We start from the raw sequence: 16014 nt of genomic DNA, 5'->3' as shown, positions 1-16014 counted from the left end.
GCACTTTGAACTCTTTTCTCAGCCTGTGTGTTGCTTTGAATGTTCTCCGAAGAAAAAGTTTGGGGGTAAGCCCTCATCACCAGACCATCCCGCCAGACACGTGTTGTTGACTCGATGGAGTGGGGTGCTGTGCTGCTGGGGGCGGGGGTGTCCCTTCTGCCCTCTCTGTCCCTTTGAGGGGACTGGACCTGAGCTGTGTCCAGGGGCTCACGGGCTGCTTACCACAGGAGCAATTAGAAGGAGCACTTTTTGAGGAAGCGGCGCAAGCTGGAGGGAGGGACAGGACAAAGGCCACAGTGACTGTCCCCGGGTGCGCGGCAGGGGAAGTGGGGAGTCTGGTCTGTTGGAGTTAGACCCACGCCGCGTGTCTGGGCAGACGTTTATGAAGGGCTTCTGCGGCAGTGAGGCCCCGGGGGGCACGTCACCGCTAGGAGGGATCCGGTATTCCCGAGGAAACACGGCAGCTCTTCTATATCGAGCGGCCGTTGGTAACCCAGTTGTATACTTTGATTTGCCCATTTGTCTTAAACGGTGCTTTTCAAACTTTTCAAAGCCATAGGACCCCCCCCCTTTTTTTTTAATCAAATCTTATCATGAGCCCTTGTGTATGAACTGGGTAAAAGTGGTAGTGGGGGCCAGAGTCCCCCCGTTTTCCCGGCCCCCTCCTGTGGGTGCGGGGAACCCCAGGGCTGTGAGGAGCCCCGGGCAGGAGCCGTGGGGGCAGAGCGCGCGCCAGGAGGCCTCTACGCTGCCGGGCGGACCAGGTGTGCAGCCAGCGCCCATCCGTGCTGCGTGGGTGACTCACTGCGGAAGCACTGGGGTAGAGGCGAGGAGGGTGGGGCCGGCTGTTTCCCCGGGACTGAAGTCCTCGGGTGGTGCTTGCACTAGAAGGTACTGGTGGTAGCCGTGGGGCTGTCCGGAGTGATTTTGCCACCGTGTCCTGGCCATCTTCCCGCGTTTGAGTCACTGGGGTCAGTGGTCAGGCATGGGCACGGAGGCCCTGAAGGTGCCACGTGATGTGCCTTCACCGCTGTTGTCCCTCCCTGGGACGTGGTAGCCTACAAAACTGCAGGGCGCCAAGAACTCCGGACGACCCTCCCTGTGGAGGGGACTTGGGTTTCTGGGAGGGGCCGGGGGTGGGCAAAGGCGGGGGGGTGGGGGGCGCATCACAGCTGGCGCGGATGGGGAAGTGGGAAGATGTGAAAGGCCTGATTGGCGTCCGAGGAGGCGGAGCTTGTGGGACATTACCCAGCAGCCTGTTCGAGCTGCAGCGGACGGAGGGCAGGCCTGGGCCTGATTCTTCGACTCCGCTGCTGCGGCTGATCCTTAGTGTGTTTCGAGCACCTGGGATTCCGTGGGGCAGCTGGCCACACATGCATGCCACTGCCAGTTGGGCCGTTCTCCTGTGCGCTCTTCCCAAAATCACCGTGCAGGAACCCCTTACAGGGGAGGGGGTGGCTCCCCCTCTATTTTGCCCAGCTTCATGACGGCGTGTTGGGAGACTTCTGGAGGCAGTCACAGCAGAGGCGTCTTTTTCTGGAGTCCTGGGCTCCAGGGTGTACGGGGGAGGCTTCCTGCCCTTATGGCAGGCCATTCCTGCCTGCTGCTTTTAGTCCTTCTCTTCTAGAAGGTACCGACTGACCCGAGACTGCTTTTTGCAGGCCACAGGTAAGCTCCCAAACACTTCGTTTCTCTGCTACTCAGTTTCCTTATCTTTAAAGGCAGCACAGTAGTGCCTGGTTGCAAAGAGTAAGTGAGCTCATATATGAAAAGAACCCCCAAAGTGACCTGTAATATTGATTAGAGAGGCAGTGACTCAGGGCCAATCTCAGCCCTTCCAGTGCCAAGCACAGTGGCCCTTCTTTGCTTCTCTCCCTTAGGCCTTCTGGGAGTTACTCCCCCTCCTGAAACGGCCTGTCTCACATCTTCCTCCTGGGCTGTGCCCATGGCATCTTGTTTGATGTCCTTATGTCCTTCTCCGTAAACCTGAGCATCTCTCTGCCCGGGTCCTCAGGCCTTGCTTCCTCGCTCTGCAGACTTCACCTCCGAGAGCTCCTGGCTCGGAGCCAGCTTCTCCGGGGAGGTGCTCACCCGGCACGTCGGCTCTGCCCTCCTGAGTCCTGTCCTGCTGGTGGCCAGGCCAGTTTTCCGTGTTCTTGACGTGTGGTATTTTTAGAATACAGGTGTCTCAATAGCACATTACCATTATTTTGGTATTTAAAAATATGAATCTGGATCATTTATATGAATAGACATCCCCAGAAAGGTCTAGGGGCATGACAGTTTGGAATGGAACCTGGGTGTTCACCTTTAGGTGTTCTGACCGCACCCTCTCTGCGTGAGAGCCTCGTGAGGCACCTCGCATTCCCATCGCCCGATGACCAGCGAGAAGGGCTGTGTTTTCTTGCATTTGTTCCTCATAAGTATTTCCCTCAGGGCCGTTTGCAATGGGTGATGTCTTTTTATTTTGTCTCCCAGAGCCCAGTTCTCTGCCTTGCTCATAGTAGGTGCTTCAAGAATGACTTATGATTTTTTTTTTTGTTTTTATTTTTGTTTTTTTAGTTCTTAGGGCTGCCATAGCAGAGTACCATGAACTGCATGGTTTAACCAACAGAAATTATTGGCTTACAGTTTTGGAAGTTAGAAGTCTGGGATCAAGGTGTCGGTCAGCAAGGCCATGCTCTCTCTGCCGTCTCTAGAAGAACCCTTCCTTGCTTCTTAACACCTGCCGGTGGCTCTGGCAGTCCTTGGTGTGTGGGTGCCTAACCCTAGTCTTCATGTGGTGTTCTCCTGCTGTGTGTGTGTGTGTGTGTGTGTGTGTGTATCCAAATTTTCTCCTTTTTATGAGGATACCCATTATACTGGATTAGGGCTCACTCTAATGACCTCATTTTAATTTGCCCTCTCTCCAAATACGGTCAAATTAGAAGGTACCGGGGGTTGGGACTCCAACATAACTTTTTTTTGCAGGACACAATTCAGCCCAAAACTAGTTTCTTTGAGAATGCTATCTGAAATTATATTAATTCAGATAAATTAACTGTGGGCTTTTGTTTATATATTAAAAATCATTAAAAATATGGGAGAGGAAGTGCTCTCAGTTTGTGGTTACACATTTCATACTGAGGAAGAGATAAATATGGAATAGAATGTTTATAAAATTGTTGAACATTAAAATTCAAATTGGTGTAGATAATGTTGAAATTAACCCCCATCATTTCCAAAGAATTTTGTGAACGTATTTACCCATTCACTGTATTCTTAGACACACACACACACACACACACACACACACACAGCAGTAAGAGAATTAACACCAGCTATTACATATTTATCAGCTAAATCAGGGTATCACTGCATACGTGAGTTTTAGTGAGCACGACTTGAGCCCTGCTATTCTGAGTCATGTGATCGTGAAGTCTTTTGCAAAGCGACAAAGTAAATTGAGGCAAATGATATATATATATTTTTAAGATTTTATTTATTTATTGGTCAGGGAGAGAGCACAAGCAGGGGGAGCAGCAGACAGAGGCAGAGGGAGAAGCAGGCTCCCCACTGAGCAGGGAGCCTGACGTGGGCCTCGATCCCAGGACCCTGGGATCATGACCTGAGTCAAAGGCAGACACTTAACTGACTGAGCCACCCAGGTGTCCCGAAGCAGATGATATTTTCAGTAGCTGTTAACATCCCACCAGCGTGGGTGTCCTTTAGTGACCTGTGGTTTACAGAAGCGGTCTCTCTTTAGATCTTTAAGAACTCCAGTGAAGGAAAGCAGATACGTGTGCATGTATGCAAAGTTGGGAACTTTCATAGCCCAGTATAATGTTTCAAAGGAGCAAACCCTTGCCATTCAGCTTTATAGTCCCCTTTCCCTTAAAAGCCCTGGATGAGTAAGCGTGCTGAGTCCTTGTCCTTGGCGTGACTGTTTATACAACAGCACGGGCTGTTGCCAGGTGAGGGAGTGTGCTGCCAGGATTCGGATCGGCGCTGGGACTGCCCTGATGGCGTGCAGGACTCCGTGTGCTCTCTGAGATAGCAGCCCCAAGAGGATGGGAAGAGGCCTGGGTCCTGGTGCTGGTTCCCTCACCCACCACCATGGAGGTCGGGCCAGGCAGGTCATCTCTGGGCCTCAGTTTTCTCTTCTAGCAAATGTAGGTTATTGCATGGAGTCAGTGTTTTTCCAAGGTTCTTTAGCTGTGGAACTCCTTCTTCAACTGAACATATATGGAAGTCTGTCAGTAAAGGAGGGAAAGCCTAGTGGCTTTCAGACACTAGGGCGGCTGGGGTACCGTTTGCAAACCCACAGGACTACACAGTTCTTCTCCATTTTTTGACCTCCTGAGATTGTGATTGTCACCCTAGGAAGAGCAACAAGGCCAGTCGAGGGGTGAACATCTCACTGTCACGGCCGATCTGATGGCTGTGACACCACAAACAGCAAAAAGACCCAAGAAGAGAGAGGCAGACAGACAGAAACATCCAGACAGACGCATAGANNTCAGCAGGATCCCAGATACTCAGAAACGGGAAGACGCTACCACGAATAATAGAATCTGTCAGTAGCTCCTGGGATGCCTGGCAGCCTCCGCGGGGTTTTAAGTATCCTCTTCTCTGTATTTCTAGAGTGACCCTCTGAAGTGGGGGGTGGTATCCCCCTTGTCCTGTTTGGGACGCTGAAGCTCGGGGCAGTAGCTTTCCCAAGGCCACGCAGCTAGTGGATTCGCCCTTCCAGCTTGGGTCTGCGCCATGGCCGCGTTGCCATGGGAACGTCAACTCTCCCACTTTCTCTTATCAGGGAAGGTCTCTGGAGGATATTTGTGTTTTATCAGTCAAGGTTACCTGACGTGTGTACTATGTGACTGGGTTCCAGCCAAGAAGTTCTTGATTTTGCTCTCCAGATAATCTTCTCTTTTCTCCCTGGGCTCGTTGGGCCTAACCAGCTGTTGTCTGCATAGCAGCTAGAGGGTAACGGCTTTAAGAAGTTACCTCCTATCAGGATACCATTATTAGAACTCTCTTTGGGATTTCTGCTTGGCTAGTTTTTCTTTTCCTTCTCTTTAAGCGTTAAAAATGACTGATCTTTGTGCAAGCAGGAGTGTATTATTTTATTTAAAATGGTGCCTTTGGTCTGTGAGATTCTCAGAAATAACAAATACCTTAATAAGCCAAAGATACCTATTTCTTTGAGGAGACTGGTCTGCCTATCCCCTCCCTTTTTGTCTCCCAGGCTGTGGGAAGGCCTCTCAGGCTGGCTGTAGTGTTCATTTTCGTCACAAGGAGACGAAACAGTGTCAAGTATGAGTCATGACCCGGGACTCCCGATTTGCTGGGATGGACACACGGGTCAGACAGGTCAGAGCACATTCCTGACAGTGCGGTCCTCTGCCTGCAAGGTGGGTGGGACGCTCCTGGCTCCGTGCTCAGCTCTCCCTGGGTCAGCTGCTGCCCTCTGGCTGGAAGAAGAGGTTCAAAGCAAGAAGTTTGGGAAATGACTTGGCTTCTAGTTTGCACGTCATTTAGTTCACGTGATGGTCCGTCTAAGGCGTATTGGCAGACCGGACAGGTGACCGGCTGCCCGTCCTGGCGTCTGGGGCCGGGGGCTGGCTGTGGCAGTCTCCCGCCATCAGTTTGGATTTATGTTAAGCTGTGTGTGTCTGCTGGGATTTCTTCGCTGAGAACCCTTCTTGGCCAAAGGATTTTCTTCCTTTGCACAGATCAGGGTTTTGGATGACCGGTGCTCCACATCTTCTGACATCGACCCGATTCCAAATATTCTGTTTTCCCTCCTTCCTTCGGAACATGTTTATTGAACATCTCTTTATGCTGAGTTTGGGGATAAAACGGTGACTACGGCAGATCCCGTCCCTGCGTTACGGAGCTTATCTCGTGTAAGATCATACATTCTGAGTTGGGGTTTGGAAAGTACGGTCTGGCTCTCCAGCAGCCGTAAGGCCCTTGCGGCAGGAATTTAGGTGGAGTTACTTTTCTGTAGTTTCTCCTTCTTTCCAAGGCACTTTCCACTACATGAGTACATCCCAGGGGACAGTTTAACGGAGAGAGTCTCTGTTTCTCTGATTAGCCTGTTGTTAATTACGCCGCATGTCACGCGGGGGTTACAGGATGCGTTGCAGTTGGCTGGTACTTTCTCCCTTCTGTGGCGCCGACTTTCTTTTCATTTCGGGCATTTGTTAGGACTTTGGTTTTCGAGGCAGTTTGGCCTCGTCTTGTTTCCTGCCCAGGAGGCTTTTCATAGGCCTAGTACATTTTTAAGAATTTGATATTTTAATACCAAGCAGCATTAGAAAGAAGTTTAAAAAAAAAAACAACCAACCAACTTTTAATTACAGAGAATTTCAAACATATACAAAAGGAGGCTGACTGGTGTGATGAGTCACTGACCCTTCACCCAGCCGCAGAGCCCTCAGCCCAGGCTCAGTCCTGCCCTTTCTGTGCTCTCGTCCGCTTCCTCCGCCCTGGATCCCAGATATCATAAATATTTAAGCATGTTTCTCTGAAAGATAAAGGCTATCTCTTAATGCAATCACAATGCTGTTATCATGCCTAAAAAACTAATATTTATCTTATAGGGAGATACTTTGAAGGACCTGAGAGGAAAAATATGCCGCCACAGACACTGTGCTAAACATGTCAGCTCTTTCCATTTTTTTCTGTGTTCTCCAGTTTTTCACCAAAACCATTGACATTTTGTCAGAATGATAGCAGTGTCGGGCTCCTTTGCAACTCCTCTGGAGAGAGATTTTATGACCAGGGCAGACATCAGCTCCCTGCCCCTCCATCTAAGAAGAGCAGAGGATGTCCCTTCTGCTGGACCATATTTACATAATCTGGAAAAGTCCCCAGAATTTCTTCCAACTTGTAAAGCTCCCTTTCCAGCAAATACTTCTTGAGAAATTCATTAAGTGTCAGTCGCTGTTGGCTGTCAGGGATGATGATGGAAAAGAAGACCAACAAGGCCCAGTGGATAGGCGAGCCTTACGTACGGGGTGGTAACAACAGTCACTCTGTCATGGTTGTGGTGAAGGTGTGGAGACCTAAGCAGTCGGAAGGGTGAGTGAAGACGTCCTTGAGGGAGAGACATTTCAGCCCAGCAGTGGGCACTACACGCAGAGGGAATGGCCCGTGTAATGGCCTGTGACAAGGGAGAGGTTGACTGGATAAAGGAACAGAAAGGGGGTGTGGGGGGGAGATGGAGCCCAGGAGGTTGGACAGGAGCCTCTCCATGCTGAGCCTGCATCTTCCCAGGGGTCCCGACCGGACTGGGGCCCCGGCTCTTGGCTTCCCTGCCCCTGAGGTCTGGGCTGCCACAGGGAGACGTGAGATGCAGTTTCACTCCTGACTCTTAAGTATTTTGAAGACTCTGTGGTCGGAGGGAAGAGCTTAGATTTGGGAAGATGGACTCGGGCACTCGAGTGTCGCCACCTTGAAGAACTGATGATGTTGACGTGGTAGGGTTCCTGGGAGGGTGCTGCGTAATAAAACAGACAACAAAAACGGGCCCCCTGCTCTTTGTTCCTACACATTCCTTCCGTTTCCCTATGGCCATGCAGCTGCTACTTGCTCTGCCTCGGGGACCCGCTCCGCGTGGAACGGCCCGTGCGGGTGGCCCTGTGCCGGGCCCTTCTCTGGGCTCATTTAGTCCCTGGCTTTGTGATGGTTTAGTTTTAGTTTTTTGAAAAGTGAAATGAAAGTTAGTCAAAAATGCCCTTTTTTTCTGGCTAAAAATCAGACAGCCTAAAGGAAAAAATGAAACCCTGTTTTAACTGAGGCCACTGGCATTAAAAGTCTGGATTCCATCCTTCTAGATGTTTTATACACACAAACATACCTTTTAAAAACAAAACCCAAGAGTACGGAAATGACTGTTCTTCACTTCATGGGTCTTCGATCTCTTTCCACGTGTGTCCCTGTTAGAGCCACCACCCCTGGAGCCGTGTTTCACAGACTCGTGTTGTCCGTGACATTGTGTGTGTTTTCCACTGTGTGCTGGTCCTCGTCCTGCCCCTGGGCAGGGAGGCAGGGTCCTCTATGCGGCCACCTGAGCGTTTTCCTGAAAGCCAGCCCATCTGGGAAAGCCCTTGCTTTGCAGAAATGCCTTTCACCGAAGCCTCCTGTCCTCATCATCTTGTTTTTCAGGAACTGGGTGGAGTCTGACTGAAGGAGCAAGCTTTTGTTGCCTGGTAGGCGGGGAGTTTCATTAGAGCTTTTCCTCTTCCTAATTACACGTCTGGGAAAGCCGGGGTCTGGAATCCCAGCTTGTCACCCCACCAAGAGCCATCGAACAGCCTCTTCACCTAAACGGATGCACAGATTTCAAGAGTTGCATTGGTGCCTGTGGGGACCCAAGTGCCAAGGCCTCAAATGGAATCATTTTCTGGAAGCAAAAACAGAGTGTCACAACCCCCTCATATCCCACCTCTTGCCAAATATGTACAGAAGGGTGGGAAGCAATGAGTGTTTTGTTTTCTAGTTTTTTTGTTTTTTAAAGCTCCCATCCTAGACAGACAAGGAATACAAAGGGGTATAAAGAAAGAATTGAAAGATGTTCTGATACCCAGTACCCCTCCCCCACCACATTGTCCCCTTGTTGGAGTTCATTACTGTTAATAATTTGTCATGTATATTTTTAGACTGACAAACTTTAAATGAATGGGATTATAAACTTTTTATTCTGCCACAAATGAATGATTTTAAAATGCAAATTACAGTTTTGTATGCCAAAAATATTTTGCAAGTGCATGGAAGGAATTTATGCAAAGGTGGTTTAAAAATTAGTGGGAGGGGTGCCTGGGTGGCTCAGTTGGTTAAGCATCTGACCCTTGATTTTGGCTCAGGTCGTAATCTCATGGTCGTGGGATCAAGCCCCACGTCGGGCTCTGCACTTAGAGCAGAGTCTATTTGAGAATCTCTCTCTCCATCTGCCCTCCACCGCCCCATTCGTGTTCTCTCTCCCTCTCTCTGTGTCTGTAAATAAATAAATGAAATCTTTAAAAAAAAGATTAGTGGGAGAGCAGAGCTGCCATTATGGAATTCAGGCTTCTGTACTGTGATCGTCAAGGTACCAGGGTCAGCCCCAGGGAAGACTGGGTGTAGGCTGGTTTGTCTATGAAGTCTCAGCCCCTGGTTTTGTCCTGCCCTTCCTTCTCCCTCATGGGGGCTCTTACTCTGTCCTCCTGCACCTAACAAACCCTGCTGTGCGGGGAGGTTTACTTCGTGTCAGACAGAATTGGTCTTGAACCCAGATGTGTGGCTGGAAGCAAGCTATTGAACCTCCCTGAACTTTGGTTTTCTCAGCTATCAAGTGGAGAAGACCATCTCTGTGTCACAGAGTGGTTGTAAAAACTAAATGTGCAGGGGCGCCTGGGTGGCACAGCGGTTAAGCGTCTGCCTTCGGCTCAGGGCGTGATCCCGGCGTTATGGGATCGAGCCCCACATCAGGCTCCTCCGCTATGAGCCTGCTTCTTCCTCTCCCACTCCCCCTGCTTGTGTTCCCTCCCTCGCTGGCTGTCCCTATCTCTGTCAAATAAATAAATAAAATCTTAAAAAAAAAAAACAAAACTAAATGTACTAAGTAGCATATCTGGCTTATGGATAAATCTTCTTAATTTCCCTTTCTCTGGCTTCTTGAGCCTTCTTTCTGTAAAGGTGTGTTAGGACTTGGACATGTTACCCCTTCCCAAGGGTGTTTGCATTTCAACACTGGTCAGTGCTTTAGGTGAAGGAATTAAGGTGCTGGAAGATTGTTCTGGAGTGAAGTCATGCTGCCTCTGCCTGGCTTTTCAGAAACCTTTCAGGAATGGTCACAAGAGGTTGTGTACTCACCACTCCCCCCTCCTTTGCTCAGAGCTGGCTCCAGGTTGGTCCTAACCCTCAGGGGACAATCTGGCTGCCAGAGGGCAGCCAACATTCTTCCTCCAATATCTCAACCTCGTGCATTTCAAGGGACGTATTTAGCGATGAGGTTGAAGGCACCCGGAGGAACTGCTGTGGGGGGTGGAGGGGCAGCAGTGTTACCAGGATACCAGGACTGTGAGAGTGCCGACACTTGCTCTTGTCATGAGGGACAACACAGGTCCATCTGGCACCTTCCTGAGAATGAGAAGGGTGCCTGTCCAGGACAGTGGGGCCCTGCAGATGCACTCTTATTAGGTGGGTGGATAGGGCTTCAGTAGGAATTTGAGAAAGATGCCCTTCCTCTAGGGCAAAGGCTGGCTTGGCCCAAGCCAGATACAAGTGTGAAAAGGGTGAGGGGGCTGGGTCTTCGCCGGCCTCTCCTTGCCACCGGGCTCCTCAGTGCCGACGCAGCCTGCATGGCCATACGCAGTGCACCTCTTATCACAGCTGCTCCCATGAGGCCTAAACAGTCATTTTTCTTTCCTCTTTTCTCCCTTCTTGAAGCACCCTGACCTAAGCAATGGGGAGCCAACCAGGAAACTTCCTCAGGGTGTTGTCTACGGCGTGGTGCGGAGATCAGACCCAAACGAGCAGAAAGAAATGGTGGTGTACGGGTGGTCCACCAACCAGCTGAAAGAAGAGATGAACTACATCAGAGACGTGAGTCATTTAAGCATGTTTATTGTTTTGTGTATACTCCTTTTGTAGCGTGCTAGACGGTGGTGTTGGAAGCATTGACGTGAATGTGTTAAGGCCTTTCGGAAGAATTCCCAGCCTGACCCTCTTGGATGGAAATGTTTCTACGTATCTTCACGGTGATGTTAAAGGTGGAGATGTAATTCTGCAGCGAGGTCTAGAGTGAACTGCTGGAGGTGACTGAGTAGGGATGCCCGGGAGACCAAATGACCCCCTTCTTCCATGCCTTTTAAGTGATTTTTGATTATTGTGTTGGATACTCCAGGCCCAGTACACGAGTTTCAAAAAGTGTGTACATTTGGTTGCAAGGAACAGAGATGGCAACTCGAAAAGGAAATTTGTCTCATGTGAGGATTAAGCGTAGGGGTAGGTGGGCTCTCGCCAGGACATGTCCAGGCACAGTCCGACTTGTCTGAGTTTCCCTTGGTTCTGTCCTTCAGCCTCAGGCTCATGGCATCATCTGAAAATATCATGGTGTCTGGAGGAAGAAAAGAGGCCACTCGTGTCTGGTTTCCTCTTAGAGGCCCTTTATCAGGCTGCTTCTTATGTCTCATTGGCCAGGATTGGGTCACATGCCCCTTCCCAGTTCCATCCCTGGATGGATCCCCTGGCGAGGGGAATGGGATTGATTATGGCTGGTTCAGACCAATTCGTTGTCGAAACAGATGCTGAGAAGTCGACCACTGTAGACACTGTCCATCTCAGGCCAATCGATGTCATTTCTTTGTGTTTAGTATTACATTTCTTTTTAATTACACACTGTCAAGAAAATTTGGAAACCACAAAAATGTATAATAAGAAAACAAAACCATCCGTAATTCTACAATTTAACCGGAACAGTTGTTAAGGAACATTTCCTTCGAAATTTTTTCTTTTCATCCGTCTCCATCCATCCATCCATCTCTCCATTTATCTCCATTTCTTTTTGGTTCTTTGGCTTCCCAATGCCCTTGTTGACCAAATCAGTGTGATTAGATAGAGAGGAAATGAGTTACTCTGACACCGTTGGGGCCTGAGCACCGGCCTATGGACTAGAAAGTGCTCGTGAGAAGCAGAGCAGCGTGGGGCAAGTGGGCTACCCCCCGGACATCAGTTCAGCGTCCACCTCTGTGCTTGGCCCAGTCAAGCTTTTGTTCTCTGTGGACTTCCATTTTTTCCTGTATGGATTGTGGAGGTTGGGAAGGGACCCCTAAAGTCGAAACTGCCAGCTTTTTTTTGGTGTGTTTGCAGAGAAGACGCAAAGTGATGCTGTCAGCCTTTGTATGGAGTTTTTAAAAGAACATCTCATATCGAGTATTAAAAATAATAACTGTTTCGGGCATCTTCTTTCATGTGTCCTGAAAGATTTGGATACTTACATAATTAAAATATTAAAAATGATAATAAATGCTTAACAGAGAAAATGAAGAAAAGGCAAAACTACACACGCAAAAGCACAGGACGAGTGTGACAACCCCCAGCCTCAAATCCCCAGTCATCCTACTCCCCAAATATAATTTTTAATCGTTCAGAGTGTCTCATTCCTGATTTTCCTAAATAGAAGCAACTTGAACAGTCCTAGCCGCCAGTATTTTTCTCATGGAAATAGTCCCTTCTCCTCTGCCTCAGAGAGGCAGGCCTCGGAAGCAGAGCTGAGAGTCGCCAGTTGCCCAAGACAAAAGCAGCAGGTGGAGGCTGGTTGTGAGCCAGCGATGACGTGTGCCTAGGGCACAGGGGTGGTTCTGACCTGAATTCCCAGCCTCCACGGGGACCTGCAACTTAAAATTAATTTCCAGGTCCCACCTTCTCTAGCCGACTTCAGATCCATCCCTGGCCTGCTTGTCCCTAAGCATGTTTATGGGATTGTTGGTCCTCTTGCCATGAGTGACTCTGCCTGGTTGGCTTCCTGCAGTATTTGCCACCCTGCATGAGAGCCAGTGCACTCCCCGCTGGTGAGCAGCGTGAGCGTAAACTCAGGGCCACCGTGAAAGACGGTCTGTCTGCCCAGAGTGAAGAGTTGTGTTTTGGGCCCCATTTTCCCCAAAATGATTGTAGATAACAGCAAGAAAGTAGACTCTGTTATCAGGGTTCGTTTAGGGAGGGCTTGGCACCTTGACTTGTGCCCTGCTGCCGAAATTGTCACCAGCATGCAGTCACCCCCAATAAACATGCAGTCTGATATAAAACCATGCGCTAACTGTGCAAACACAGCTTCAAGGTGACATTCCCCCGTGCTGTCCCCTACACACCCCTCATTCCAACCAACTGCTGCCTTCCAGGCCTTCCTGCGATGAAGTCCTGGAGCTCTCTGCATCTGGCTCCCTTGAGACCTCTTTTCTATTTGAGGACCCCTGAGCTCTCCATCAATCAGAGGGGCAGCAGAAGAAGGGAGGAGATGGGGTCAAGGTTTTGTGTTTTTATTTATAAAATTTTTAAGGACCTGGCTACTCCTTTGGAAGTGCTAGTATAGAGAAACTTCAGTGGTTGTGTGAACGGGTGTTCAGGGGATCACCCTGACCTTTGTTATATTTTGTGCCTTGTGTATTATTGGTGATGATTGAGGAACTAATGTTCAAATTTATGGTCTCTCTAGACACGTATTTCACTACTGTATATTCCAGACATTTAATTGCTCTTCGGTGGTCAGAGCAGACACAGGGGATATTAGAGTTTGCTTTTTGGTTTTGGTTTTTTGGTTCTCCTAGCCACCTGTTTATAGAGTCGACTTGTTAGAAGTTTCCTACTTACAAAAACGCATGATAGGAAAAAGGGTATATCCTGCCTGAATGTGTTTTGATATGTGATAGGAAATTTCAACAAACTCTTTTTTCTTTGGAGCTTGTTATTTGGGTAATTAACCTTTATTAATAATTGTAATCATATATAATCATAATGTGTATTTATTAATTGGTATCATTTGGATAATTCCCTTGCCTTTTTAACTAGATATTAAGAGTGATTTTATCTCTTCATCTCCTAAGCTGTCATGTTCTTAAAATTGTTTTTGTTTGTTTTTTTTGTGGGGCCCTCCTGTCATTAGGGTTTCAGCAGATTTCACATGAAAATGTTAAGCTTGATCTCAAACTCCTCTCATCTGCAGGTGAGAGCCACTTTGGAAAAAGTAAGGAAGCGAATGTATGGAGACTATGACGAAATGAGACAGAAGATTCGACAGCTCACCCAGGAATTGTCAGTAAGTGCATATCTCAGTGACTTGGAAATATGGAGGGTGGTGGGGTCTAGCACTCCAAGTGGCTGGTGCCTGAACATATTTGAGTTTATGATGTTCTTTGCGAATGGAATCATATTTTAAATGAACTGAGGGAATTTCATCACAGAATTAAGTTTATTATTTAAAGGGATATTTTTGTGGCAAGAATAATCTCTACATTCAAAGCATTCCCTCCACAGTCAGGGGTAAGATGAGGAAGCCAGCTGCCATTATTACTATTTAACATTGTAGCTGAGAGACTAGCCACTGGAATTAAACAAGAGACATGAATTTAGAGACATAAAAATTGGACAGGTAAATGTAGAACTGTCACTGTTTACAAACTGTATGATTATATACCCAGAAAACACAAGTGAACCTGTGAAAAAAAACCTATAAAAAACAATTTTGTAAGGTAGGGTAAAAAAAAATTAATAGATACAAACAAATAGATTTCAATATACAAAAAAAAAAAAAAAAAAAAAAAACAACAACTGGTAAGAAGAAATAAGAGCAACAGAAAACTACCAAATATCTAGGAGTAATCTGTACCAAGAGGAAAGACCTACCATGTGCTTAGACAGGAAGTGCTAACATTGTCAGATGTCAGTACTGTTCAGGTTAATGTATGAATGTAATGTAACCCAATAAAAATACCAACAGATTTTTATTTTATGTTGTTTTTACAACTGGACTAGATGATTCCAAAGTATACAGAAAATAAACATGGAGAGTTGAGGAAGTTCTGGAAAAAAATGCAATGAGGAAGACTAGCTCTGTTAATATTACAAGAAACTGAGAGAGCCTCAAAGATTAGGACAGTATCATATTGACAAATAAATAAGCATCCATGAAGAAAGCCCAGAAATGTATGCCGATATGTGATAAATGTAGCAACTCAAATAAAAGGAGGAAAGTGGACCAGTCAATATATGCTGTGGGAACAGCTTATATGCCATCATGACAGACTTCTATCTGGTTGAATTCCAAAGAGATCAAAGACTTAACTGCTGAAGATGAGACTTAAAAGTGCCAGAAGAAAACATGTGTGAGTTCTTTTATACTCTTGGGATGGAGAAGGCTTTTTGTTACTCTGACGTGAAATCCCAAGAACCACAAAAGAAAAGTTTGGTAACTTTGACTACAGTGAAATGAAAGACGTGTGCTGGCAAAAGCACCAAAGTCCAGTGACAAACCTAGCAAAAATGGTCTGCCCTTCCTATCCTAGACAACAGGCTAATTTCCTGAGTGTTTAAAGAGTGCACAGACATCAAGAAGAAAAGGCCACAACTCCTAAAAATAGGCAAAGTATTTGTTATAGATAACTTCGAGTAAAAGAAGGATGAAGAGTTCTGACATGTCTGACGGCAGGCTCTGCCTCCTTCTCAATAAGAGAAATTCCGATTAAAACCATCCTGAGATGTGATTGTTACCTATGAGACTGGCCTCCCCGTAGGAGTGGACAGGACACTGCCTTAGCAGTGCTGTGCAGGAACTGGCAGATTGCTGCATAGGATGTAATTTTGAATCGCCCTGCGAGAGAGCGCGATTGGCAGCATCTACAAAATGACTCTATCCTGTGACTTCGCGGTTCTCTTCTGAAGAACGTATTCTGTAAACTCTCACATGTGAGACGACCTACGTACGAGTTTAGTTATCAAGCGTCGTTTGCAGTGGTAACAAGACTGGAAACCTAAATGTCCATCAAGAAGGGGAAAGTAAAATAAATTACCACTCTACAATAGAGTACGCGGAATTTAAAAGAGAAGAAGGGGGTGCCTGGGCAGCTCCGTTAGCTGAGTATCGGACTCTTGATTTTGGCTCAGGTCGTGATCTCAGAGTTGTGGGATCGAGCCCTGCGTTGGGCTCCGCGCTGGGTGTGGAGTCTGCTTAAGGTTTAAGTCTCCCCGCCGCCCCCACCGCGGTGATTCTTGGTTGAGGGGCAGAGCGGGCAAGGTGCTATCTGAGCGGATGGGACAGGAGTGATTGATTTATTTGTGTCTACCTTTTATATTTTGTAAATGTTTGAACTGTGTGAAGGTATTACTTTCCAATTTAAGAAAAAATAACATTCATCCGGTTTAAACAAGCTAATGCCCGTGAGAAAAAAAAATTTTTTTCTACTTGTGATTCATAACGTTGAAGAAAAACAAGCCCATGTATATATGACACACTTTCCATCGAGGTAAATATCTGCCGGAAGGAAGCACAGTTGC

At 47.5% G+C, this 16014-nt stretch overlaps 1 protein-coding gene across 1 annotated transcript in view; it reads left to right on the top strand.

The window, feature by feature from the left end:
- LOC103676852 (myocardial zonula adherens protein) overlaps positions 1–16014 on the top strand; it is an 85587-nt gene that overhangs the window by 13523 nt on the left and 56050 nt on the right. Inside the window, exons 3-4 of the mRNA XM_040620596.1 lie at positions 10417–10572; positions 13688–13780. Of these exons, the coding sequence (XP_040476530.1) occupies positions 10417–10572; positions 13688–13780 (249 nt within the window). The remainder of the gene's footprint in view (positions 1–10416; positions 10573–13687; positions 13781–16014) is intronic.

This window comes from Ursus maritimus, unplaced genomic scaffold (assembly GCF_017311325.1).
Source record: "Ursus maritimus isolate PB19 unplaced genomic scaffold, ASM1731132v1 scaffold_35, whole genome shotgun sequence".
In the NCBI taxonomy this organism is placed as follows: Eukaryota; Metazoa; Chordata; class Mammalia; order Carnivora; family Ursidae; genus Ursus; species Ursus maritimus.
The sequence above is the reverse complement of the archived record's forward strand: the minus strand, read 5'-3'. Positions and strand labels throughout refer to the sequence as shown.